The 26,331-nt window shown below is 39.4% G+C and overlaps 1 protein-coding gene across 1 annotated transcript; it reads left to right on the forward strand.

Annotated features, from left to right (window-relative positions):
• The first annotated feature begins 41 nt into the window (after positions 1-41).
• LOC105935958 lies at positions 42-26,311 on the forward strand. Its single transcript, XM_036147041.1, has 30 exons — positions 42-127; positions 992-2,475; positions 3,891-3,952; positions 4,203-4,241; positions 4,343-4,579; positions 4,654-4,820; positions 4,989-5,185; positions 7,268-7,360; positions 7,441-7,499; positions 8,961-9,742; positions 9,891-10,004; positions 10,087-10,121; positions 10,427-10,579; positions 13,057-13,185; positions 13,671-13,709; positions 13,915-14,040; positions 14,117-14,243; positions 17,167-17,337; positions 17,421-17,455; positions 17,552-17,716; positions 17,796-17,930; positions 19,729-19,767; positions 19,846-19,986; positions 20,221-20,300; positions 20,406-20,429; positions 21,795-23,280; positions 23,353-23,401; positions 24,942-25,058; positions 25,148-25,269; positions 26,235-26,311. Exons 2-30 carry the CDS (start codon positions 1,216-1,218, stop codon positions 26,274-26,276), a joined length of 6,225 nt encoding a protein of 2,074 aa, XP_036002934.1. The 5' UTR covers positions 42-127; positions 992-1,215; the 3' UTR covers positions 26,277-26,311.
• The last annotated feature ends 20 nt before the right edge of the window (positions 26,312-26,331 follow it).

Here is a 26,331-nt window from a genome sequence, read left to right on the forward strand (position 1 = left end):
ACCGGACGTGCCTGACGTCGCCATCTTTTGTTGGCGCACCTGCAATGGTTTGGTAATTTAGGTTTGGAAAAAGTAACAAACTAGCCATGATTTTTGAATAAGTAAGCTAGAAGAAAAGCAACCAAAGGTATGTAACACCTCATCATGGGGAAAACTCCTCTCTACCGAGACCTTTTAGATCAAAAATGTCAAAGTTTGTTCACTTTAGCAAACATTTTCTCTTAATGGCTAACAACTCACAATACACACCTTTTACTTTATAACTCGGTCAAGTTTAGATTAAATTTTCTTGAAAAATATTTTCTTCCCAAATATTTATACCAATGTGTAATTGGTACATTTCATGCCTACAGGTGCATCTAATTGGAACTCAATTGAAAAGGGAAGATTTAATTTTACAAAGCCACGTTACAAGCGTTTATTTCTCACTTTAGCTAATTGTGGCTTGCAGATAATTTAAACTGAAATCCCTTACTCATAAGATGATCAGTCTATTAAGATTATTAAAATTGTAATTTGGGACTACTAAAAAAAGCTGTGCAGTATGTGCTTGGTACATGGCAAGGGTTGTTTTAGTGAAGAGCCCAGCTTGCTGAAAAGGGAAATTTTAAAGGCCAAATACATCAAACAAATCCAACAAAGCGGAGAATAAAATTAAATCAGTTGCTACTGTTTAAGGAAATTTCAGTTTTATAAGTAAAAAGAACCTACCATATTTATTTTAAGAAATTAAAATTGGTGACGAGTCATTTATTTAAGGTGACTGTATGATTTTAGGTCTTTTTAGATCAAATATTTTCATGTGTCTAAAGTATACTTTGTATATTTCCAATGTTGACCGGTGTTTTTTAGCATTTAATGCATGAATAATTTTACTTGGCGGACATTCTGTTTTTCAATATCCATGAGTGTTGTGGGTAACTAGAAAATGTGCTTCATAATATCCTGAGATACTGAAGCTTCTCTTTAACATCTCTCTTTACCCATTTAGGCTGCTGGAGAATTTCATTGCTCTGCTTCAGGGCTTTCAAATGAGAAGGTTTTGGAAATCTATTGGAGTTCTGATATAAGTTGGCATTTATGCAAATAAACTTAGCAGTGGACATTTGTTCCTGGTCTTAACAATATAGCACAACCCCAGTACCTCTGGGAACCAAAGATTTGAAGTCTTGTCTCTGACAAAGACGTCTTGTTTTAAAACCATTAAAGAAAAAGATGCTTTCGTCTTCAGTGACGAGTGTTGAAAAAGGCGGTTCTTCCCCAACGTATTCATCACGTTCCACCGATGGAAATACAGGAATTGGTGAAATCAGGGGGAAAATCTCCAGGAAACAAGTGCATGAAACGCTTACAGACGGTCACGACAAAGCAGGAACAGATCAGTCCTCCCCTGATTCTAGTTGCCCAGAGTATACTCCAGAACTGGCCACTAAGCTCCTTCAGCAGTTTGGGCTTGAAAAGGAGGACATGGGGAATCTGCTCTCTTACCCCGAGGAGCAGGTCACCGTTATGAACCTGCCCCTCATCTTGAAGCAGATCTGTGATCTGAAGGAGAAGAAAACGGTCGATGGATCCAATTTTCCACCCAGAGCGAGCACAAGCGGATCTGATGGTATGAGTTCAGAAGGTCCACAGATTCACCAAGTCAAACCTAAGGAAGATAAGTTTTCTGGACGTGAAGTTCTGGAGGGGACCCATAGACGTGTTGAAGGAGGTTTATCCTACAACCACCGTAAAGAGATACTGTGGAGGGGTAAAACACAGGGGAAAAACTCCTGTTCAGTACCGTCACAGGACCAGAAGAGCTCTTCTACCAGCTTGAGCTCAATCCAGACCTCTGTGGACTGTCCACCCAGTGATTCAAGCAAACCGCAGACCCAACCAGGCCAGGGTCTACAAACCATTATCTCCTTGTTTCCCCTGCTAAATCAAGGCACCGACAGAAGTTCTGGAAAGTCTCACGGATCTGAACCTTCTCTGACAAAAACAAAGTCAACGCCTGACAACCAACCGTCTGCTTCATTACTCGATGATATGAATCCTGGCCGAGCCGACCGGTTCCTTAGCGGCCAAATGTGCAAAGACGAGAGTACAAGTCATGGCCGAGTAATAACAGTGGTTGAGACAAAGAGAAATCAGAAACGTATGAAGCAAAAAACAAAGCAGAAGTCTCAGGAGGAGCAGTACCAGAGGCTGGAACGACCAGTACCAGAGATGCAGAAAACACAAGGGTACTCTGTCCCCCCTCCGTCCGTAAGGCCCAGGACAGTTTCCGCTTCTCTGCGTCCGCCTCAGGCACTCTCTAACCCGATCACCCAGTGGTTGCAGCCACCTCCAGGCGGACCGTTCCTACCAGAGGTTTCTGTTTTTAGTGGTCTACCTCCACCAGCCATGATGGAAGATTATGCTGCAGCCACACCGAGAGCGTTCCCACATACCTGCTCTCTGTGTTGCAAAGTCTGCGCCGATATTAAGGTACGCTAAGAGGTTTTCTGCCGATCCCTCTGCAACTACGCTCTGTTACCAGGTAAAGCAATATTCAGTTATTCAAAGTTAAAGTCATTTCAATCTAGGACTGGGCGATATGGCTTAAAAATAAAATCTCCGATTTTACTTTACCAAATCCAATTAATCGATTTCTTTTTTCATCCTTTTCTTTTCATAAAAAGAAATGAAAGAAATTAATTTAAAAACTTGCTTTTCAGAGCATTCTTCACATCACTTGTGTAACTTCAAACTAAGTTTAAAAAAATAAGTAAATGAGTAAATTAAAATGCCTCGCATTACAGTAAAAAAAAGGTTTCCTTTTACACTATTTTGATAATATATTTTCCTAAACATATATTCAGCATTGCGTGCTGATCTCTCCACGGAAGCCCAATGATTAATTTGGAAAAATAAAATCCCAATTTTCCAAAAATGTATTCTTAAAAAAACGTAAACTCGAATTAATCGATAAAATCGATTTATCGCCCAGCCCTATTTCAAATCATCTGAGATGGAGAAATAAAATAGTTACCGTATTTTCCGGACTATAAGTCGCTCCGGAGTACAAGTCGCACCAGCCATAAAATGCTTAATAAAGAAGGAAAAAACATATATAAGTCGCACTGGAGTCGCATTTTTGGGGGAAATTTATTTGATAACATCAAGAACAGACATGTCATCTTGAAAGGCAATTTTAAATAAAAATAGAACGGAGGCAACAACAGGCTGAATAATTGTACGGTTAGCTTACGCTACATGTAAACTGAGAACGTGCCTGGTATGTTAACATAACTAATTAATAATAATATTAAAAGCTATTCAGATAACTATAGCATAAATAACATGCGAAGAAGTTAACCAAAGCGCCCGTGTCACTCCAAATAACTAAAATCCAGTGAAATCTTCATCCTCGGTGTCACTTTCAAATAACTCCGTTAACTCCGGAGGTAGAAGATGCGGCACTTCCGCTTCTACGTCGCTTACGTCTGATTCAACACAGGCCTAGAGCGCCCTCTGGTGGGTTGGTGTGAAAATAACAGGTGTAATGATATACCGGTAAAAATGTGTAAGAATTTCACACATAAGTCACTCCCATGTAAAACTGTAGGAATCTGGAATAAAATAGTTTCACAATGTGGTGCAACAATGGGTTTGGTTTGGCTCTGAATCATTTCTAGGTACCAAAACTAGTTATTAACAAGTAGTTGGTAGTCATTTTAATCAAGATTACCAAATAAAGGTTCATCTTATCAAGAAATAAATGCCATTGGCAAAACCGTTAGGTCAGAATTACCAGAATAATCCTGTGAGGTAACAAAAACATGCCGTTTCTCTTGTATGCTGCTTGTGCTGTTGACTAAATGTGTTAATTTAGTTTACAGCAATGTTTGTCGCTCTACTAGGACTGGATCTCCCACCAGAACGTCAGCTTTCATCTGGAGAACTGCAAAATCCTCCGCAAACGGTCCGTCTCTTCTTTCTAAAGCTCAATTCCACCTTTTTTATTCTGTCTGATTTTATGAATATTTTATCTGTGCCGCATTATCGAGACATTGGCTTAATAAAGTGATTGATCTTAAATTCTTGCTTTACCCTACTGAGGGAAAACTGACTTAAAACCAGACCAACTTCTGATACTAGCTTCTTCTTCAGCATGCGTGTTCATAAAGTTAGCGTAGTTAGTTTGTCCTTTTTTAATTTTTCTGTTTCTACAGATACCCAAACTGGGCTAGTACATTACCACTTTTTAAAAGGTGAGTCCAATAAAACAGGTTAAACTCTTAGACTCTTGAGCTTGAAAACTATTGTTTGAGATCCTTCCACTTGAATAAGGTACATTTCTTTTTCTTTGTAGTTTATCTGACGTTGACGGCAAGCAGCGCGCCTCTACCTCCTCTCAGACTTCCCAGCAGTATGATCACAGAGTCAGGCTCCAGAACCGACCCAGATCAAGGTCCAGCAGCCCATACAGCTGCAGCAGACCGATGGAGGAGGGATCCAGGAGCCGTTCCCGTTCTCCGGGCCCGTATCCCTACGATGCTCTGAGGAGGAGAAGCAAATCAGGAGAGTTGGCGGATTCAAACGCTCACGGGTCAGTGGGACGAGAGCGGTTTCTGTAAACTGAAAGTCTTTAAACAGAACCAGAGACTAAATGTAACCCTGCAGGTCTCCGTCGCGTGGTAGGAGCCAGGAGAAGAGGTCCTCCTCCAGCAGGAGGACAAAGAAAGGATCCTCGTCACGAGGGGTCCACAAGAGGCAGGGGGGGTCGTCCCATAAACACCAGAGGTCCAGCAAAGTGGACAAGCTTTCCAGAAAGCTGCTGAAGACTTCAGGTTGGAGCAGAAATCAGTCGATTTTACTCCCAGACATTTACTGCCAGACACAGGACCTCGTTTTTTGTAGATTGTCGTTTCTGATCCAAACACCATCTGATTGGTTATGAGGTCCTTGTGAGACGACACGGATCTGCTAAAAATACTGAAATGTTTTCTTCCCTGCAGCTGTCCAGTCTCTTATGAAGAGCCCGAAACTCAAAGCTGTGATTAAACGTCTGGTTCCGGTCATCCTGGCTGAACTCGGGAAGCTGAAGTCCTCTGCTGCTCCCTCTTCCTCCTCCGCTCACGCAGCAAACAGGCGACTAGATGCAACGTCATCCAGGATGGAGCCGGACGTTCACACCACTGAATCGGCTCCAAAGGTTGGTACTAAGCTGCTAGTTAAACAATTAAGTTAAATTAAGTTTTCTTTAGGTTTTCTCCACATCTTAACATGAATAGTTTCCCTGCTAATAGTTTATAAATCCAGCTATCTTCATAATTTAGCTTTTTATCAGGTTGGTAAATCTTCTACTCAGCCCTGGTGAAGCTCAGTGGGACGTTTGCTGCCCTGCACTGCAAAAAGGGAACTAAAAGAAAGTAAAAATTTCTTGAAATTAGTGTATTTGTCCTTGATTTGAGCAGCAAATTTAGATGATCTGCCAATGGAATGAGATTTTTGCACTAAATATAGGAACAACTCGTTTCCATCATCTTACTTCAAGTGCAGTTTATCTAATTATCTTATTTTAGGGGTAAAAATACGCATTCCACTGGCAGATAATCTTATTTATCTGCTTAAATCAAGGACAAATCCACCAGTTTCCAGAGAATTTTACTTACTTTTAGTTCCCTTTTTGCAGTGTGACTGACATGTCTGCTGCTGTGGCGTCATGGAAGAACCAGATCAGTTCTGCTGCTGAAACATCCTTTAACTGGATGCTTTGAACGCATCAGGGAGACGGTGCAGAGTCAGAAAAACCACTTAGACAAACTAAAAACTGCCAGTAGATGATGTTAGTGCTTTATGACTTTATTTATTTAAACCTAATGGCGATTTTAATTTGGACTTTTCTCTGCATGAACCACTAGCAACAAAAATGGCCTGTAGATAAAGATGTTTGTAAACAAGGACTCTTTAAAACAAGAAATTTTACTGTTATTTACCAGAATATTCTTATTCAAGAGAATAACTTGTTGAGTTGGACGACAATCCTTGTTGAACATGAAGTACAACCAACAAAGAAGTCTATATTAAACAGTTTGACTGGTACTTAATGCTATGGTGAGATTCCTGAAAGTTTCTGGTAAAAAAAATTATATGATTATATGATTATATAAATTCGAAATACATTATCTCACTGCTGCAACTCTCTTCCCTTCAACGTGAAGGTAAACCCACTTTAAACATAATTATCAGCACATAAAGGACGCATCTAATCCATTAATTCTTAAGAAATTGCAGACCTCTGCGATTTGGAAACTGCGTTGTTGTTTTTTAAATTGTAATTACATTGCATATGCGATTGATTGTTCAGTCATAGATGACATTTTAAGGTTCAGATGAATACTTGTGCATGTTTTTGCTTTTATTTTTTATTTAACCCACTGATCGGATGACTTTAACTTTCTGCTACGCATTACGGCGAAAAATAACGTCGACTGATTCTATAATAGTCAACGTCCAATTGACAAAGTGGGGAGAAATTCCTACTTCACTTGAGTTTTAAGTTACTAGATATTAAAACTTTGTACATTTGTCAAATGAGGTGAAACATTATTTAAGCGGTTCGACAAAAGGTCCGTTCTGCTTAATACGCCCGGTGCCAAAGCTCCACAGCTTATAGTCAGGAGTGTTTAAAAATAATGGGTAATTTATTTCCTTTTGTGCTCCAATTTTAGTTTTTGTTCCAAAAAAGACTAGAAAACATGGATGGATTATTACTAAACTAATGTAATAATCAAGCTGGGATGATTCTAATTAAATTTGAGTGTTAATATTCCTGCATTTAGAATATAATCTGAATGCAAAGTTCGGTTCACTGAAAAATGAGAACTAAAGAAAGGTTTTCTTGAAATGAGCAGGTAAATAAGATGATCTGCCAATGGAATAAGATCTTTACACTTAAAATAGAAACAATTCATCTCCATCTTATTTTAAGTGCTGTATGTCTAAATATCTTATTTTAGGGCTCAAAATACTTGTTCCATTGGCAGAAAATCTTATTTACCTGCTCAAATCAAGAACAAATACACCAATTTAAAGAAAATGTTACTTACTTTTTGGTCCCTCTTAGCAGTGTTGGATAATTTTAAATATAATGTGGACCATAATACCTGTAATTACATATATATATATATATATGTATTCTCGTGTATTTGAGCGGCCCTGTTTTTAAAAACAGATACATGTTGTTAATCTGATTTCCTGACGTGGTTCTAGTCGGTTTGTTTTGCTCTCGAAGGCCGTCGTACGCTTTGAAAACGAGGAGGAGGCAGAGAAAGTGAAACAGACGAGGAGCCTCGATATCGAAGGAACGTCGGCTGTTAAAGAAAAAGTAAAGCAGTTTCTATCTGATCATATTTACACTGACATCTTTACACCAGCAGGTTCAAACTAAAATCTTTATTTTTACAGAACGTTCTTCCTAGGAAACGTTTTCCTACTGAACAGAAGCAGAAAATGGCCCCACAGCAGTGAGTTAGCTTTTTATTTTATCTGTACTTTTCTCTAATGTTATTTCAGGAGAATATTGTTTTATGTCATTTGAACAGCAAAAAAATATATACGTTATTGTCCATTAGTTGGGTAAATTAGGCTGCATAGTTAAAGGTGAAAGAAAGCAAGAAGTTCTGCAGAAGGTAGAATATTAAAAAGATAATATGGAGACTGTGCATTAAGGTAAACGGACAACATAAGAAAAAAATGCTGTGTAAATATTAAGAATAATAGACCCAGATTTAAAAAAAATGTCAGAATGACTAGTCTGGATATTCATGGTTTTAAAAAAATAACTAGGCCACCCTTGTTTTATTCAATTATTTTATTCAATTTCTTGTTAATTTCAATGTCGGGTACAATTAAAGGTACATTTGTTTGGACAAATATAATGATCACATAAGATAACATCATTTAGGAAGCTGATACACTGCAAAAATGGATCTAAAAATAAGAAAAATGTTCTTAAAATTAGTGTTTTATCCTTGATTTGAGCAGGTAAATAAGATTATCTGCTAATGGAATGAGTATTTTCACCCCTAAAATAAGATAATTAGATATACTGCACTTGAAATAAGATGATGGAGATGAGTTGTTCTTATTTCAAGCGCAAAAATCTTATTCCATTGGCAAATCATCTTATTTACCTGCTCGAATCAAGGACAGATACATTTATTTCAAGACAATATTACTTACTTTTAGTTCTGTTTTTGCAGTGTATTGAACCATCTTCCACAGTTTCCTTGATAATAACCAAAATCACTTAAAGGTCTTTTATCATTATCTATGACATCGTTCTGCCAACAACAGATTTTAGGCCTTCCATGTTTTCTTTGCCGTCTGTTGTTGCATAATCCAAACAGGAGTTTATCACATTATCATTGTTTTTGATTGTGGTCTATTTATTTTTTTCCATGGCTGTATATCTAGCAAAAAAGCACGCTGCAGATGTTGCCGTTACACTGCAAAAACGGAACTAAAAATAAGTTACATTTTCCTGAAATTAGTGTATCTGTCCTTGATTTAAGCAGGTAAATAAGATTATCTGCCAATAGAATAAGATTTTTGCACTTAAAATAGGAACAATTCATCTCCATCATCTTATTTCAAGTGCAGGATGTCTAATTATCTTAATTTAGGGGTCAAAATACTCATTCCATTGGCAGATAATCTTATTTACCTGCTCAACTCAAGGACAAAAACACAAAGTTTAGGAACATTTTGCTTATTCTTAGATCTGTTTTTGCAGTGTAATTGTTTAAAAGTTGAGTTTACCACAACTAAATACACATATAAAGCGAATATACTAGCAATGTCATCTAATAAACGAAGCGGTTGCTGCCATGTATATTATAAATACTATTTTAAAACAGAAATGCATCCTGACATTAAAGCCAAAACCTCCAGTCTGTATTTTGTTTCCCTCGTTCTCTTCTCAGAATATCTGTGCAAGCTGGTGTGTCAAAACGACGACCTGCCGAACGCTCATCCAGCGCTGCCCTTCGTCTACCTCCAACTAGAAAGCCTTCGTCTTCAACAAGAAGGAAAAGCACGACAGCAAGCAGACTCGTCTCAAAAGCAAAAGTTCTGGTTTCCAAAGCCAGAAATGTGCTAAACCTGCAGGTTTTTAGACCTTTAAAAATGGGAGCTGTTAAATTAGCTAAGGGGAAAAGACGAGCTTCAAAGCTTCCGCGATCAACAAGGTGGTTTTCTAGGAGGAGGGCGGATAGACAAAAAATACGGCCTGAAAAAAACAAAACGGGGGCTCGGAAATCCCCAAACGCCTCAGAAGAAACTAGACAGAAATCTACAACTCCGGTGGGATGTTTACAGGAAGACGTGGATGTGAGCAGAGAAGGGATGGAAGAAAATGAAGATGTGATGAAATCACTGCACGCGGGTTCAGATTCTCCCCACGACGCTGCAGAGGCGGCTCCTGAAAGCGAGCAACAAGCTGAACCCGACGAGGCGAGCCTTTGGACCAAAGCGTTCAAAGATGCAGAAACTTGGGAATGCGTAGAAAGCGGAGCGGCAGATCAGCGGGAAGGTAAAACCGAAGACAAACCAGAGAGACAAACTCCAACAACTGCAGCCGGATCGTCCTCACAGAGCCAGAAACATCAGACTTCAGCGCAGGAGGCTGAGCAGAAAGCAGGAAGTTCATCAGCCTCACAGACGCCGGAGATGCTGACAGCTGTGGCGACAAAAACGAAGAAAAAAGGTAGATTTAACCTCACATACTGAAGGAAGAACACCTGATAGCATTTATTGAGTCACTTCCTTTGCCTTTTAATGCTCCTCTAGCAATGTTTCGGACTCGTTCGTTGGCTATAAAAGAATAGTTTACTGCGGCGCTCTCTTGTCCGCAGTGAGGAAGAAGAATCGGTCCGGAGGAGATCCAGCCGACCAAACGATGCCTTCAGCCGCTGCTGACGTCCTGACCGCCGAAGAAAATTTGACGTCTCTATGTGGAGAACGAATCAGTAAGAAATATGGTTAAAAAAAAGATGATTCAGGGTTTTTTTGACCCATTCATAATCTTTTAGCTTTGACTGTCGTCTCCAGGTTGTTTGGGCAAGAAAACCGTCATGTCATCAAAGGTGAGCTCATAAATCTGGCTGCTCTAAAAGCTTTTCTTAAAGCGTGGAGGCAGAAACTGGAGGGTAAAGAGAGAAGCTCTTAACTCTGTTAAGGTGGGCTTGGTGAACTAAAATTGGCCTAAATTAGAAATAGTTTGGATAAACTGCAAACCAGAACAGAAAGTGGATCAAAGTCCAGTGTTTCGTTTATCATAGGATCAATTTGTTGGGTTTACATAAAAGCATCCTCTACGGTAAAATGTCTATTTCTAAAAAAGGGAAACGTTAGATTTGAGCGCTCATCTCCCTCCTGATTTGTCTTTCAGCTGTTTTCACTCGATGCGAAGGTGCTGCTGATTACAAACCTGCCGAAATATTCTGAGGGCTGCTACAGAGAGGATGAAGTTGCCAATCTGCTCCGCCCGTTTGGGTTCATCTATAAAGGGAACAACATCTATGTTATTCCTGAGAAGTGCATGGTGGGTGCCAGATGATCCTCCTGTAGGGAGTTGGAGTAATAATCTTACGGTTTCAGGTTTTCTTCAGTCATTAAATTCTAGTGAACTCATTTGGTGTCATTTCTAATTCTCACATCGATCGCTCAGAAAACAGCTGTGCTACTTTTTCTTGAACACGTCCAACAAAATTAACATCAGCAGCTACGTTTACATGGACAAAAGTAATCGGAATAAACGGCCGATCAGAGTAAAAATGCATCATTTAAACAAACCATTGGAATATTGTGACTGGATTAAGCTTAATCCTAATGAAATTGTTTTCTGAATGAGAGGTGTGGTTTATGGGGATTGATAAACATGATGCATTTCTGGGTTGGTAAGTGGTGGGAATGCCATCCGAAAGCAAAACTGTCCTTTTCGAAAAACCCTTTCTGTTTGGAAAAAAATAAAAGGGCTCAAAATTGTTGCTTACTCAGTAACGACTGAATCGTAATTAGAAACTCGTGCAAGTCCAGCCTGGGCGCTCAGAAGACAAACTTGTATTATACTACTTTGTTTTACTATATTTGTGGTTTAGCAAAGAATGAAGTACTTCTGTGTTTTTTTATATATATATATATATATATATATATATATATATATATATATATATATATATATATATATATATATATATATATATATATATATATAGATAGATAGATAGATAGATAGATAGATAGATAGATAGATAGATAGGAGAATTTGATAGCTGCGCAGTGGTTCTATTATGAGTAAAGCCATGTCCATACACGCACATTATGACTGGATTAATTGATTGTATCCATATAAACGGTACAATCAGATTATTTAATCCACATACATTTTAATCCGATGGTGACATTTTGTGCATGTAAACATAACTAGTGAGGGTAAACCCCTGGAAATTCATCCCAGTCAGACCCAAGAAACGTCTCATAGAGGGCAACACACTTGAATTTATCCTGGACAGATATAATTTTTACCATTTTATCCTTTCAAAGGCTTGCAGATTCCAATAGTTTTATGTTTCCAGGACCTAAACAAAGAAATGTGTATCAAAGCATGAAAAAAAGCAGATGCCAGGCAGTCGAGTACTCAGAGAAAAATGCAGTACAATCGCAACGTAAAGCCAAGTTGGGATATGAAGCCATAAATACAATCAGAATCCCGTGACAAAAGTGGGTAGAGCAACGTCTCGAGCATGAAGAATAGCTCAAAGTCATGATTTGTGTGGTGATTTATCAAAAGAGGAACAGGAAGTCAGGAGAAATGTGGTCTGAGAGCTGTCTGCCTGGAGACCTGACAAACTTGCACCCTGAGGAGGGATTTAAAAGCTCTCTGTGGTGAAATCCAGTGATTCCCAACTATTGTGCAAATGACAACATGTAACAAGTAAAATAATATATATATATATATATATATATATATATATATATATATATTTATTTATTTATTTATTTATTTATTTATTTATTTATTTATTTAAGATGTAACTCCTGCTCCAGTTCTGACCAGCATTTTTCCTCCAATGTGCACCGCAGCATGTCACCAGAGTCTACTTTATATTATCAAGCCATGCAACGATTGACTGCTGGGTTTTTACCAGTTTATTAATTTTCCTTGGAAAACATTTGGTGCTCTCTTGATCCTCCTGTGTCTGTGATCCAGTCAACACATTAAAAAAATAATGTTTTAATCAAGCGACCAGAACATTAGACGCTGACGCAGATCCAGAGAACACGTCATCTAATATAATATATTTCACTTCCTCGAAGTACTTGGAGCCTCCAACTGTTAAAGCTTTTTTAACCAGATTTGAACTTCATTTTCATCCATTTTTGCTTTTATTGAAACGGATTTGCCTTCTCACACATTTCTGCGAATCATAGAATTGCCTGCTTAATGAGAAGAACATGTCCCACAACAGAAAAGGGAGTCGTGTGTTTAATTTATTGCAGTTTTTGAAAAATGAATGTCATTATTAAAACAATGTTTTGTTCTTCTCATTTTGTATAGAAACGCATGATATCTAAGAAACTACATTATTTGGAAACTAGGATGATGATCAAAATTATTGATCACAAAATACTATAAATTCTCCTTGTAATATGAAGTTTATATTATAACTGTTTTCCAACTAGGTTATAAGCCAACAATCCAAGGCTGACAAAAAATATGAATCAAGATAAAATATCTTGTGTAATGACTAAAAGCTCTCTGTACTGGTGAACGTGTCAGCAATTTATTAAAATGTGTTTATGTTAAGAAACAAAGGCAAAAAAGATTAAAATTAGGATTATAAATCAAAGTTTGTTCTGATTTAAGAGGGTGAGAAAGGTGATTTATTTATTTATGTTTCCATATTGGTGATAATTTCATGACTGGTAAATACCAGTTCTGTCAAAAGTTTAGTAATTATGGGAGCAATTAATGCAAGAATATGAAATTGAGTCTTAAATATGTTTTTGTTCTTTTAGGCGTTTGCTCAGATGCCAGATGTGAAGACGGTTCAAAACATCGTGGCTCATTCCGACCAAAACAATCTTGTTTTCAGAGGATCGAAACTGTCGGTCAGAGTTGTGCACGACATGCTTTCCATGACGCCAGTAAGCATATCGACACATTCTATCTATCTATCTATCTATCTATCTATCTATCTATCTATCTATCTATCTATCTATCTATCTATCTATCTATCTATCTATCTATCTATCTATCTATCTATCTATCTATCTATCTATCTATCTATCTATCTATCTATCTATCTATCTATCTATCTATCTATCTATCTATCTATCTATCTATCTATCTATCTATCTAGCTATCTATCTATCTATCTATCTATCTATCTATCTATCTATCTATCTATCTATCTATCTATCTATCTATCTATCTATCTATCTATCTATCTATCTATCTATCTATCTATCTATCTATCTATCTATCTATCTATCTATCTATCTATCTATCTATCTATCTATCTATCTATACATCTCAAAAGTTTTGTAAAGAAAGTAAAACTTGAATCTGAAGTCCAGCTGACATCAGGAGGAAAGAAATGCTTAATTTTGTGCTTTTCTTTTTGTTTCAGTTTGGATTTTATTCATTTCTGATCAAAAGGAGCCACTCTGTAAGTATCACCTTTTTCTTATTTACAGCTTTTTGATGTTTCTACCCTTAATAGCGCAGTGTTTTGTTTAAGAATAACGTGAGTGCAGAATAATGTCGGAGTTGCAGTCTTACACTTTTTATTCCCGTTTCTTTCTGTATACAATAAATTGTGTGGTTGGTGGGACGTAGAAATACTGCAGCTCTGTCGTTTTTACCTCGGACAGAAAGTGGAGGACGATGGAGGAAGCTCCGTCTTCATCCACAACATCTCAGAGAGCGAGGCCAGCGCTCTGAGGGAAGCTCTGAAGACCATGGGCTCTGTGAGGCGATACCTGCCTCTTCTCAACAAGGTGTTAGACAACAGCAGTGGTCCACATGTCTGTCTGAGAGCACAAGTGTCACTCAGTTGCTCCTGTGTGTTTTCAGGTGTTTGTTGAATTTAAATCCAGGAGTGAAGCCGACCGGCTGGGAGTTTGGTACAGCCTCCTGAAGCACCCTCCGGCTCATTATGTCTTCAGGATGAAAATACCCCAAATCAGCAGGATTTCTCCACGTGAGTCTCTGTTTTAGGGCATGAACGTACCGTTAAAAATGAACGAATAGGTCATAATCAGGCCTCAACAGAACTATTCTGAGGTTTTCCAGATCATCTTTGTTGGAGGCGGGACACACGGGACACCGCTGGTCCAAAGGTACCAGTGACTCCTAAAGCTGGACTGATAGGCAGATGTCAGCTGGAATCAGTATGTTTCTGTAAAACCAATTAAAATGTATCTTAGTGCAATTTGCAAGAAAAATGGGTCCTATTCACGTTGAGCTATGTTTGGATCTAATCCAGTCCAAATGTGGCTCATGTCAGTCCAGTTTGTTGTTGTTGTTTATTCTGTCAAATTCAGTTGATTGTGTCGTGTAACTTGGTTGTTTTCTAAAGCAGAACAGCTGATTGGATCCAGTATTTAACAATTACTCATACTGAGCAAGCATGCGGCGACAGTGAAGAGGAAGTACCACGTTTTAACGGGAACAAACTAGGGCTGAACGATTTCGGAAAATAATCGAATTGTGATGTGTTTTTTTTTTTATCTTAATATTGCGATTTAATGTGATTATTTTTTTTTTCAGTTTAATTTATCATGTCTTTTTAAACATATGCAGACAACAAATCAATGTTTCATCGCTGTGCAGATCAGGTGCTAAAAGAGCCATTGTGTCTCAACTCAGAGCAGAAATGATCGCGTTCTGACTACAATTTATTTCAACCAAAATTGTGATTTGATTTTAACTTTTCTCCGCATTAACCACAACAAAAATGGCCTCTAGATAAAGATATTTGTAAACGAGGACTATTTAAATCAAGAACTTTTAATGTTTTCATTAATCAGAATATTATTCAATAGAACAGCTTTTAATTGAGGTTGACATCAATCCTTGTTGAACATAAAGTGCAACCAACAAACAAGTCTATGTATTAAACTGATTTACCAGAACTTAATGCTGTGGTGAGATTCCTGAAAGTTTCTGGTAAAACAGTATGATTATATTAACTCTATAACAAGTAATAAAATTAGATTATCTCACTGCTGCAACTGTCCTCCCTTCCATGTGGAGCAGAAACAATTTAAACATTTTACTGACACCTAAAGAACTGATTCACTAATTGTTACACAGCCAAAAATTTAAATTGTGTTTGTTTGTTTTTTTAAAAATTGCGATTAGATTGCAAATGCGATTAATTGTTCAGCCCTAGAAGAAACCTCCAGCAACGTCAGGCTGAAGCACCGGTCCAGGAGTGGTTTTTATACAGGCAATAGAAAGAGAACGCCTACAGTACCAGTCTGAAGTTTGGACACACCTTGGTCATCCAACGGCTTTTTCTTATTTTTATTACTTTAAATAATCAAAAGACATCAAAACTCTGAAGCAAAAGGAGTAAGAATCAAGCTGCAAATTTGTGAAATAACTGAATATCTTTGATATCTTAGATTCTTCAAAACACCCCCCACCTTCTCGTTTTAAGTACTGCTTACTATTAATAACCACTTTGATGGAAACTAATGGGGATCCTAATAAACAAATAAATAAATTGCTGCTCTTGGCCTCCTCTTGATGAGCTTCAGGAAGTAGAAAGAGACAAAATGAGAAGGTGAGTCCAAACTTCTGATAATGGAGTTAATGGCAGCAAAGAGACACGGCTAAACGAGTGTATGAAGCAGGAAGATGGTGGAAACGGAGAGAGCTGATTGGCTGATCCACTGCCTAAACGGTGGAGAAAATGAACACATAAAGTTCTTAAGAGTTCTTAACAATCATACATTTATAATATTTAGATTAGATAAACTTTATTATCGCCATAGGGGGAAATTAAATTGGTTTCAGCAGCCCGGTGGGTTTAAGGTGTGTCTAGTAACATAATTTTGTTGAGGATAAATAAATGAGAAAGATATTGGAACAATCATGAATAAAAAGTGGAGAATTCTAAAGAATATTTACAGAAGAGTTGAGAAAGTATTTTCTATATTGCGTAATAATGTCAGTAGCTTAAATGGTGATCTAGAAGTTTGCTTGTGTGATGCCATCTCCTGGTTTTGAACGTTGCACAAAGCTTTTCTCATCAGGCCGTTGCGTAAAAACACCAAGACACGCAGAGAAAAAGATGCACTGATCTGCAGCAACACGCTTCTAAGTCTGTATTTATTTGCACCGTGATCCAGGAATCAATTTACCTTTAAACACCCCTCTATTCTCCCCCCAGAGGTGTGAGCTGGGCTGCTGTCCCAAAAGATGGAGAAAACCAAATAAAATCGCTTTTTACATTCAGGCAATCCCAGTAAAATCCTGACTGGTGAGAGGTCTTTAATATCAAATAGATAAAGTAGTAAAATGACTGCTGAGTAGAAATAAATAACTAAATCAAAATGAGGATGGAAATAAGAGACGTTCAAACTTGGATGCTGTGGGACAGTGAATTAATTTAGCTAAATTTCATCATCATGACACATTTTTTCATCTTGTTTAATCTGTTAATTTCTCTCCTCTGATTGTACTAGGGTAAAAAACAAAGCTCGTAGTTATCAACCAATCGCAGCTCTTAAAAGACAGCGTCACACCCACACCTCACTAAGGTAAAAGTTTCTGCCTTTTCCTTACTTAGAGTCGCTCTCAGCAGCGTCTGAATCACTCTTAAGCTAAAACTCCCAGGTAGGAATTTTTAGGCTAAGATCTGAGCTTTGTGAATACGGACACTGGTATCTTCTGATTCTTGTTAGACATGAGCTGCTTTTCAGTACACAGGCTAAAAAAAGGGGTTTCCTACTCTTTAAACCTCTTTGGTCCAAGTGTTGCACTTATGCAAATAAAACCTGTTTTATTGTTGTGGTGCTGTACTTTGGTTTTTGTTGATTGTTTTTTTTTTTTTTTAATGGTTGGCATCACCATAGACATAATCAAAACACCTTTTTTCATTTTTATTCGCGCAGCACCTAAGGCTCCAAATAAAGCCGTGCCAGACGGCGGCCGAGCTGGTGACGGAGCCGCCGCCCCCGCTGCCGAGTGTTGGGTTCCACATGGAAGCACGCCTCCATTTTGGATCACAATGACCACCAAACCGTTTCTGTTTCCCACCTTCTCTCCCTGGTTCAGTATTCCAGGTACAAAAAAAAACACAAAGAGACTTTATGTAACTCAAATTTAGTGATTGTTTGATTTTTATTTTTTTTATTTTCTTCCATAGAGCATCTGACAGTCGGTACAATAATGGATGTAAAGGTAATTCTCATGTGGAAGAGTTCAGAATTACAGATAATAGTTTACAGACACTGGACTTTTTTTTTCTTGTTTTTGTACCTTTTTTTTGTCATGTAGAAAACGGCGTGGCAGGCCTCCAAGTTCAACACCATCATGCTGACTGGTTTACCTCAGAGAAACTACACCCACGAGGACGTGGCCAAGCTGGTGTGGCGCCATTTCCCCCTACGAAACCTGCGGACTCTGTTCTACAATGTGACGGTCTTAGCTCTGCAGAGGAGGGTAGGGAGAGACACCAGTATTATCATCATTTGTTGGATATTGTCTCTATGTAGTAACTTTTTCTCTCTCTGCGCTCCAGGCCTTTGTGTTTTTTATCAGCTGGGACGCCTGTCAAGATTTTCTCCTAAATCACGTCAACAATCCAGTTTCTGTCGAAGGCGCCAATCTCAGCGTTCACCTGGTCTTAGAGAACATGCAGCCCGGCGTCAGTGAGGTATGACACGTGAGTTTATAACGAGAGGTTAGACTCGGGTTCATTAAAATAACATTGATACATTTAATCCACAATTATTTAAAATCAGAGAAGTAATCGAATAAAAATGTCTATTATTGGCTTTCAGTGTGGAGATTAATTTAAAAAGAAAATTGAAGTATGCAGATACACGCATAGGCAAACAATAAGAATAAGAGACTGCGCATTAAGTGGAAATTTACAACTTAAGTAAAATAATGCAGTCATTAGAAATAGCACTGTGATTAAAGAAATGTGTAACTTTTTTAGTAATATGAATTTAAAAATTGTGCAGAACTTGCATGAACAGTTTCCCAGCTGTTTTTAACTCTAGATCCTGGTTTCTTTGTTTTTGTTTTTTCACTGTCCTATGGGTTCAGTCCTGGCTAAAAGATGGGTGACGTCTTTTAGCTAGATTCGCTGTTCTAGTCTAAAGCCAAGGTGGTGCAATAATACATGAATGTTGGTTTATATTTGCGTTTCTTATCATGGATACTATTAGAAGCGTTTGATCCTATCTAGTTGTCAGGACTGTGAACTGAACAGGATTCATGTAATAGTAAAGGTGTGTTCATGTCCAACCGGAATGGTGCCACTTTTGCTTTATATAGCTGGCCAGACAGGCCAGGTCTAATGACGCTTCCACGCCAGCCTCCCTTGCTCACTTTTCTCCAGGCTTGCTCCTTTCTGGACTTGTCTCGGTAATAATACCTGGTTGAGTCGTACAACTCAGGCTGACCGTGTCGCTTCGTGTCGCTCTGGGTTCACTTTAATCACCAAAAAAGCGCCTTTTGGATCGCTAGAAACGCCTTTGTGGCGTCGCTCCTCTGTTGCACTTGTGCAGGGATAACATTTAAATCTGTCGTTCGGCCCGACACATTCGCGTTCGATGTGAACGCACCTTCAGAATGCTCTTGGAAGACCACATAAAATATGGCTGAACTCAGTAAATCGTCTGACTCAAAGCTAGGCTGCACGATAAAAAATATATACAGGCTTAACTGATGTCTTTTACAACTAAAATTTTACAATGTACAACATGTGACCAAAATAAAAAAAAAACTAAACTTCTAATGTTGGGCTTGAAGCTTGTTAGCACCACCTGCCAATTAAGATGTGGAAATTAGTAAAAATTCTATTATGCAACATTGAATACAATTATTACTTTAGATTCTGAAAAGATTAACAATTCATAACAATTATATATTGTAAAACAATATTTTATCATCAAACTGACAATTGATTATTTTTGCATCATTCCTCAAGTGCCTAATGTCTCTAATTGGCATCATACCTAAATGTACACTAACTGTTGGTGCAAATTAGCAACATAATAATTAGAAATAAAATAAAAATCTTATTAAAAACAAATAAATGTTGTACAACTGAATGTAAATTCCTATGTCCCAGATACCAGATAAAGCACTGACACTGAAATTATTATTGGCATAAAGTTTTACTGGTTTTCTTCCAGCTCATTAACCTGAGCTGTAGAAAAACTTTGGGAAGATTTGGTCAGACATTTCTCCTTTTTAAAAGAACAAGAAATAACTTAATTCTCTAAGTTATTGCAGCACTTGATTGAATCTGGTCCCACATCTGTTAAAGTCTTATAGATGTTTGTCATTTCATGGCATGAACGTTTATCCCACAGCTAGCTAGAACGAGCCTGTTTGATCATCGGCGTACTTCCACTAACACCTAGCATAAAACATGATGGAGGTCGTTGACGTCTGGAAGCCCTTTAATGACGTTTGGTCCCCTCCATCTTTATTTGCAGGAGACGATGTACAGAGCTCTGATGAGATGGAGCGACGCTGTAAGTCGCCGATCCCTGAACTGAGACGGCTGAGAGGAAGCGGCGGCTTCTGTAACCTTTAGCCGTTTGTCTCTAAAGCACGTTTCAGAGCCCGAGTCTCTGGAGGAGCGGCTGCTGTGTGTGGAGATCTGCCGTCCAGATGTGCACCTCGTCTTGATGGTCATGAAAGAAGTGGCGTCTGTTGCTGCGTTTGTAAACTTCCTGCCGCTCGCTAACCGGGTACCCCAGCATTAGCTGGCTATTAGCTAGCTGTTAGCTAGCATCTCACACTCATACCGGTCCCGATTTCTGCCTCCACTTGTGGGTTTAGATAAGAACGTAAACATACAAGTAATGTTGGCAATACTTCATACAACACAAAGGCTAGACTTTTTATTTATTTTTTTCTTGTCATGAACAGATTTTATGTGTTTTTCCACTTGTTTCCTGTGTTTGGTACCTTCTGACTGTCAGATTGTGGTGGAGATGGCTGAGCCAAGAGGTGTAACAGAAGTCGTGGACAAGATCTCACTGGACTCTTCATGTCAAATTTGGTAGATTGGTATTTCAGGGGATCTGAACAACTTTGATATGAACATGGATAATGTCCAGGTTCTTGGTACTGATCAGCCTCCTGTTCCATTTTCCCTCCCAAACAGGCGGAGAGTTAAACGTATTGAGCCGTGAGTATCTCCTCTCCAGTTTTTTTTTGTGAATAAATTACCGACTGGCTTGATTGCAGACAATGGTTATTTTACCTCTTGATGCTGTATTATTCAGTTTATTTTCCCTTTCAGCCAAAGACAGCCGACTTCCTCGGGACAATTGGTTCTGACTGTGCAGGATTTTACACCCGCCTTAGACCATAGACATTTCATGCCCTCTGGGACAACCAGTGATTTCAAAGACATATCCCAATAAGCAAATGTGACTGACTCTGGTTATTAGTATCTTCAATCTTAAATTTTTTTTAAAAAGTAAAAAAAACAAAGCAACTGGACTTGTTTTCCGTAGTAGAAGACGTTTCGCTTCCTGTCCAGGAAGCTTTCTCAATTCAAAATTTTCAATCTTCAATCCATACCGGGTCAAGGAACATGTAGGAAAAGAGGACTAATATAAAATCTTGATGGAGATTTAAGCATTTTATTGATTTATTCTCATAATATTTCAAAAACTACCCATAGAAATTATTTAACAGTGGACAGTTGTTTAAGAAAGGGACAAAAACTGAAGGTAAATTGAGCCCCTTATAGTTCTTATAAAATATAAACAGCTTTACCACAGCAACAAACGCATTAGTATGCCAGCTAAAGTCCTAGAACAATGCTTCTTCAAACCCTTAAGGTACGTTCACAACGAAAACCATCAAGGCTAACTTCTTGCATGGACTGCCTGCTGTTGGTCGCTTGACATTTCGCCTCTCAAACGATCCGTGCTGACAATGCAGCCAAAACGACTTATCATTTTAGGAAGGTGATTTTATATATATAACAAAAAACATTTATATACTTAAATAAACGGACAATGAGGACCCTTAACATGATGCAAATTGACAGAAAAGAGCTCCGATTGTTTAACTTGATCGACATTTTGCTTTGTTTGAAGTTTTGCTTCGCTCTAATCGCCCAATTCGTGCTGTTAGCCTCGCGGACCCTTAATGCGCTCCTGAAGGTGTTTTTACGTAAGCATAACTTGGACAGCATTAGCTTCACTCGCCCTGTTGGTGTTCAGTGTGGACGTTCCTTTTAAGATTTGAAACAATTTTTGTAAATAAGCCCTGTATAAATCTGATACTTTATTCATTGCTGCTGATAATATTTTGTCTTCTGCCACCCCCCAAACAATGACAAGTTGGTTTAACATACACCTAAAAAAATGAGGCAGCAACCATTCTTAAAGTCTTATGTCAATCATAATTTAAAATGAGCTTTAGTTTTTTATTTATTTATTTAAGGGAAGCTCTTTTCACATTTGTTCTTCTTACAGATATAATATTGCTGAACAACTTGTATAAAATAAAGGCTTAAAACCTGTTTCTGCTCTTTAAGTCTGAAGAGTCTAAATCGGCGACTACAAGACTCGAGTGAGACTGAAATAAACCTTGAAGTGGACACGCTCGGTGGATCCCAGCGTCCTGCCGAGGACCTGCTGAACCCAGCTGCTAGGTCTGATTCCCCCCCATGGTGTGGTGGAGAAATGGAAAGCCTTTTTTCTCCTCAGAGGATATCGTGGCCCCGGCAGAGAGGCAAAAGAGCCTCAGAGAGTCCGGTTGCATCCATGGAGAGTCCTTGGTGGGACGGAGAAGGTGGTAAACCCACAGAGAACGTCGCTGCGAGCCGCTCCGAGTCTGAACAAAAACCAGAAGCTTCAGAGAAGGATCCCTCTCCTAAGAGGAGGAAGCTGGAGTTAAAACACCAAACCCAGAGTCTGGAGGCTGGATTTAAAGACGCAACAGTAAAAGATGAGAAGAAAGGTGTGGAAGAACATGGAGAGGATGAAAAAAGTCATCCTGCAGAGGAAGAAAAACTCAATGCTCTCCATAAAAGTGAAGGAAAGCAGGAAGATGAGGAAGACCAGGTTCTACGTCAGGGAGGCCTTCAGGTCTCTGACGTCTGCGTGACGTCAGCTGACGATCGGACCGGGCCTGAACTCCAGCCACTAGAAACTCCCTGCTACCTGCTGTCTGAAGCAGACGGTTCCCCCACAGGAGATGTTTACCAAGCGATGGACTCAGTGGAGGGTCAGCCACCCACTGAGCGGGGATCGGAAACTAACGAGGGAAAAGCGGCCAAGAGAAGCACGGCAGCCGCCTCCAGAGACGACGAACCAACCAGGACCAACACCTCTGAACGTGACGAGATGGACGCCACAGAAGAAACGCTTGGTGGACACGAAGACGCCTCAGAGACTCGAAGTTCAAGAGGACCAAAGAGTGCCGGAGGAAGCTCAATTCAAGCAGAGCTCCTTCTGTGTGCTAAAGAAGCTGCCGAACCGACCAACACAGGCTCTGCAAACAGAAGAACCGCAGCGGGAGATGTTTGGAGTCGATCAAGGACACCGGAGATGCCCGCATCAACGAGCCCCTCTGCTGGAGACTCTGAAGACCAAAGGGAGGAGAAAACACCTCTGAAAGAAACCTGTCCAGCAAGGAAGAGCGACACCCTAACAGTTGATGAAATAAAGGTCTGGCATAAAAACGCCGAGGAGCAAAAAACGACTAAACACGTGACAGAAGACAGATCCAGACCAGGAGGGAACGACGTTGCCATAGATGGAACAAAAATGGCCGAAAACGGGGATGAAAGAAGAGCTCCAACAAACAGCAGCTGCACAAGCAAGTCTGCTGGAGAGGAAGAAGACACAAAGTGGAAGACGGAAAACAAAGAGACTGACGCTAGTCTCTGTGAGGTGGGAGAAGATGAGACGGTGGAGGGACGGCGGACGGAAGAGTCATGGTGGTGGGACGTAACAGAGGGAAAGCTCCTTACATGGGATGAGGCTGAAGAAGAGGACGACGGATATGAAGAGGGAGAGGTTCAGATCTAGATGCACCGTTCAGCTTTTTACCACAGAGGTTTGATTTTGACCGTCTCATTCTTCCACTAGACTCCGGGATCGGCAGAGGGAAGAGAGGGATGCTCCGAACGGCGCTCAGGTCTGGCTTTCTGTCGTTTACCGCACAACGCCGTTCGCTATGTCACATTACACCAAACTTCAGTGGTAGTTATTTGAAGACAACCATTAACGACTGTTAACCAAAATCCAGCTGTTCTTTACCCCCAGATTCCTCATCCTCTGTGACCGCTCCTTTCACGCACAGGACTGTCTCAGAAAATTAGAATATAGTGATAAAGTTCTTTATTTTCTGTAATGCAATTAAAAAACATGAAATGTCATACATTATGGATTCATTACAAATCAACTGAAATATCGCAAGCCTTTTATTGTTTTAATATCGCTGATTATGGCTTACAGCTTAAGAAACCCAAATAGCCTAACCGAACTGCAGCTCCAAGAAACTAGGGTAGCTAGACGATGCAACCGCGGATGCAGTAAGTTTTGCTTTTCACGGACTCACTGCGGCGGTCTGGAACGGGACACGTACGGAAGTGGAGGATGTGGAATTACGAGGTTGGGATTGCTTGAACCATTCAGAAACTAATTAAAAAAACTTATATTTGCTGCAACACAAAATGTCTAGCTAGCTAGTAAAAAACGGATTGACCTGCACTATTGAACTGTACGCACTCTGTGCATACAGAATGACAAATAAAGTTGTCTAAGAACATAGCCCAAGGTGGTTGATGCACAAATGCTGAACATTTCCCCCCTAAAATGTATTTTTCTGTGGTGTGAGGCTTTGCAAATTAAAATGCAAATTCTCAGTTATCTGCAGTGGTGGTTCTAGACAGGGGCCAGTGCCCCTGTAGAAATGGTCCTGGCCCCTGGACTAAGGACTTGACATTAAATACACTTCTTACGATTATATGCACATAACTGATTGATATGCACATAACTGATTGATCGCTTTAATTTTTTGCCATTTTTTTTTACAGTTTTACTCTAACAACGATTTAAAAATGAAGGTGCTTCATGTTTAGCTTCAGCCATATTGAGCTGGGATCACAGTTTTAACCAGGTAGATCAGGGTTCTGAAACCCGCAGTGGGTCACTAAATATTATTGAAGAATTAAATATTTTCTTTTTTTATCGTTTCGTTGTTTATTCTGTGCCCCTATGAAAAAAAACACTTGCCCCACCAGGTAAATTTTGCCTAGAACCACCACTAGTTAACCAGATCATCACAGTTGGGTTTAAGCCTGTTTGCTAAATTTATAAAATTTTTATTCAACCATGCTTTTGGCTTTGCTTCTTATATTGAATTTGGAAGAAATTGTGACTACAGACACCAAGTGACTTTTCCTGAAAGGCAGACTCTGGTCCGCCAATTAATTAAATGTGACTAAATAGGGCAAACATAATAAACTCCCCCCAACATTTAGGACATTGTCGGCTTTCTTTGCCGTCTTCTATTTCTAACCAGGCAGAACTCAAGACGCTTCAGATCTACCACCCTGTTCTACGAATTTCTTGTTTCAAATTGGTCTAAAATTAGATTGTAGGTGTAATTTAATGTAATTTAACAGGCTGTAGAAACACCACTAAGCTAAATCCACCGTCCTGGTCCTCCTCAGTCCTCAGCAAACACACCAGGGGGCTTGTTGGACCTCAAGCAAAGCTGCGTCACTTCCAGTCTTCGTTCCTCTCCGTTGACGCCAAGCTGTTCCCGTTCAGCGGCAGACCCCCCCTCGGTAAGGCGCACCGACTCCAATCCGCCACCTTCGGGTTCACGTCGTTCGTTCTGCCGTTAAACCCTCCGCGGTTCTGCTCGTCTCCTCAGGTGAGGAGTTTGTGGAGCCCAGGTCGGGCCTCTTCTGCTCCGTCTGCTGCGTTTTCTTCCTGGACGAGCCCAGAGCCGACGACGCGCACTGCTGCAGCCGCGCGCACTACGACAACCTCCAGGTAGGCTCCGACGCGCGGAGGATCTACAGGACTGTCTCAGAAAATTAGAATATTGTGATAAAGTTCTTTATTTTCTGTAATGCAATTAAAAAACATGAAATGTCATACATTCTGGATTCATTACAAATCAACTGAAATATCGCAAGCCTTTTATTGTTTTAATATCGCTGATTATGGCTTACAGCTGAAGAAAACTCAAAAATCCTATCTCAAAATATTAGAATATTTCCTCAGACCAAGTAAAAAAAATAATAATTATAACAGCAAAACAAAATCAAACATTTGAAAATGTCCATTAATGCACTCAGTACTTGGTTGGGAATCCTTTTGCACAGATTACTGCATCAATGCGGCGTGGCATGGAGGCAATCAGCCTGTGGCATTGCTGAGGTGTTATGGATGCCCAGGATGCTTCAATAACGGCCTTTAGCTCATTTGCATTGTTGGCTCTGGTGTCTTTCAGCTTCTTCTTCACAATACCCCACAAATTCTCTATGGGGTTCAGGTCAGGGGAATTGGCAGGCCAATCAAGGACAGTAATGCCATGGTCAGTACACCAGTTACTGTGAGAATCTGATGTCGTCTCTTAACCACTACCATACTTGTGATTTAGTTTACTGAACCAAGCTGAGTGTTTTTCAAGGCTCAGGAAACTCTGCAGTGTTTCGAGTTAATTAGACGATTCAAGTGATTAGTTGAATAGCCTACTAGTATACTTTTTCACGATATTCTAATATTTTGAGATAGGATATTTGGGTTTCTTCAGCTGTAAGCCATAATCAGTGATATTAAAACAATAAAAGGCTTGCGATATTTCAGTGGATTTGTAATGAATCCAGAATGTATGACATTTCATGTTTTTTAATTGCATTACAGAAAATAAAGAACTTTATTACAAAATTCTAATTTTTTAAGACAGTCCTGTAACCCAGAGGCTCGGCCTCACGCCGTTTCTTCTTCTTCAGCGTTATTACCAGAGGCTTTCAAGAAGGCCGGACCCCAGTTAGCCGCCGTCTGCGTCTGACTGATCGGTTCTTAAAGGTAAGTCTCAATTATCGGGTG

The sequence above is a fragment of the Fundulus heteroclitus genome, chromosome 14, assembly GCF_011125445.2.
Source record: "Fundulus heteroclitus isolate FHET01 chromosome 14, MU-UCD_Fhet_4.1, whole genome shotgun sequence".
Lineage (NCBI taxonomy): Eukaryota > Metazoa > Chordata > Actinopteri > Cyprinodontiformes > Fundulidae > Fundulus > Fundulus heteroclitus.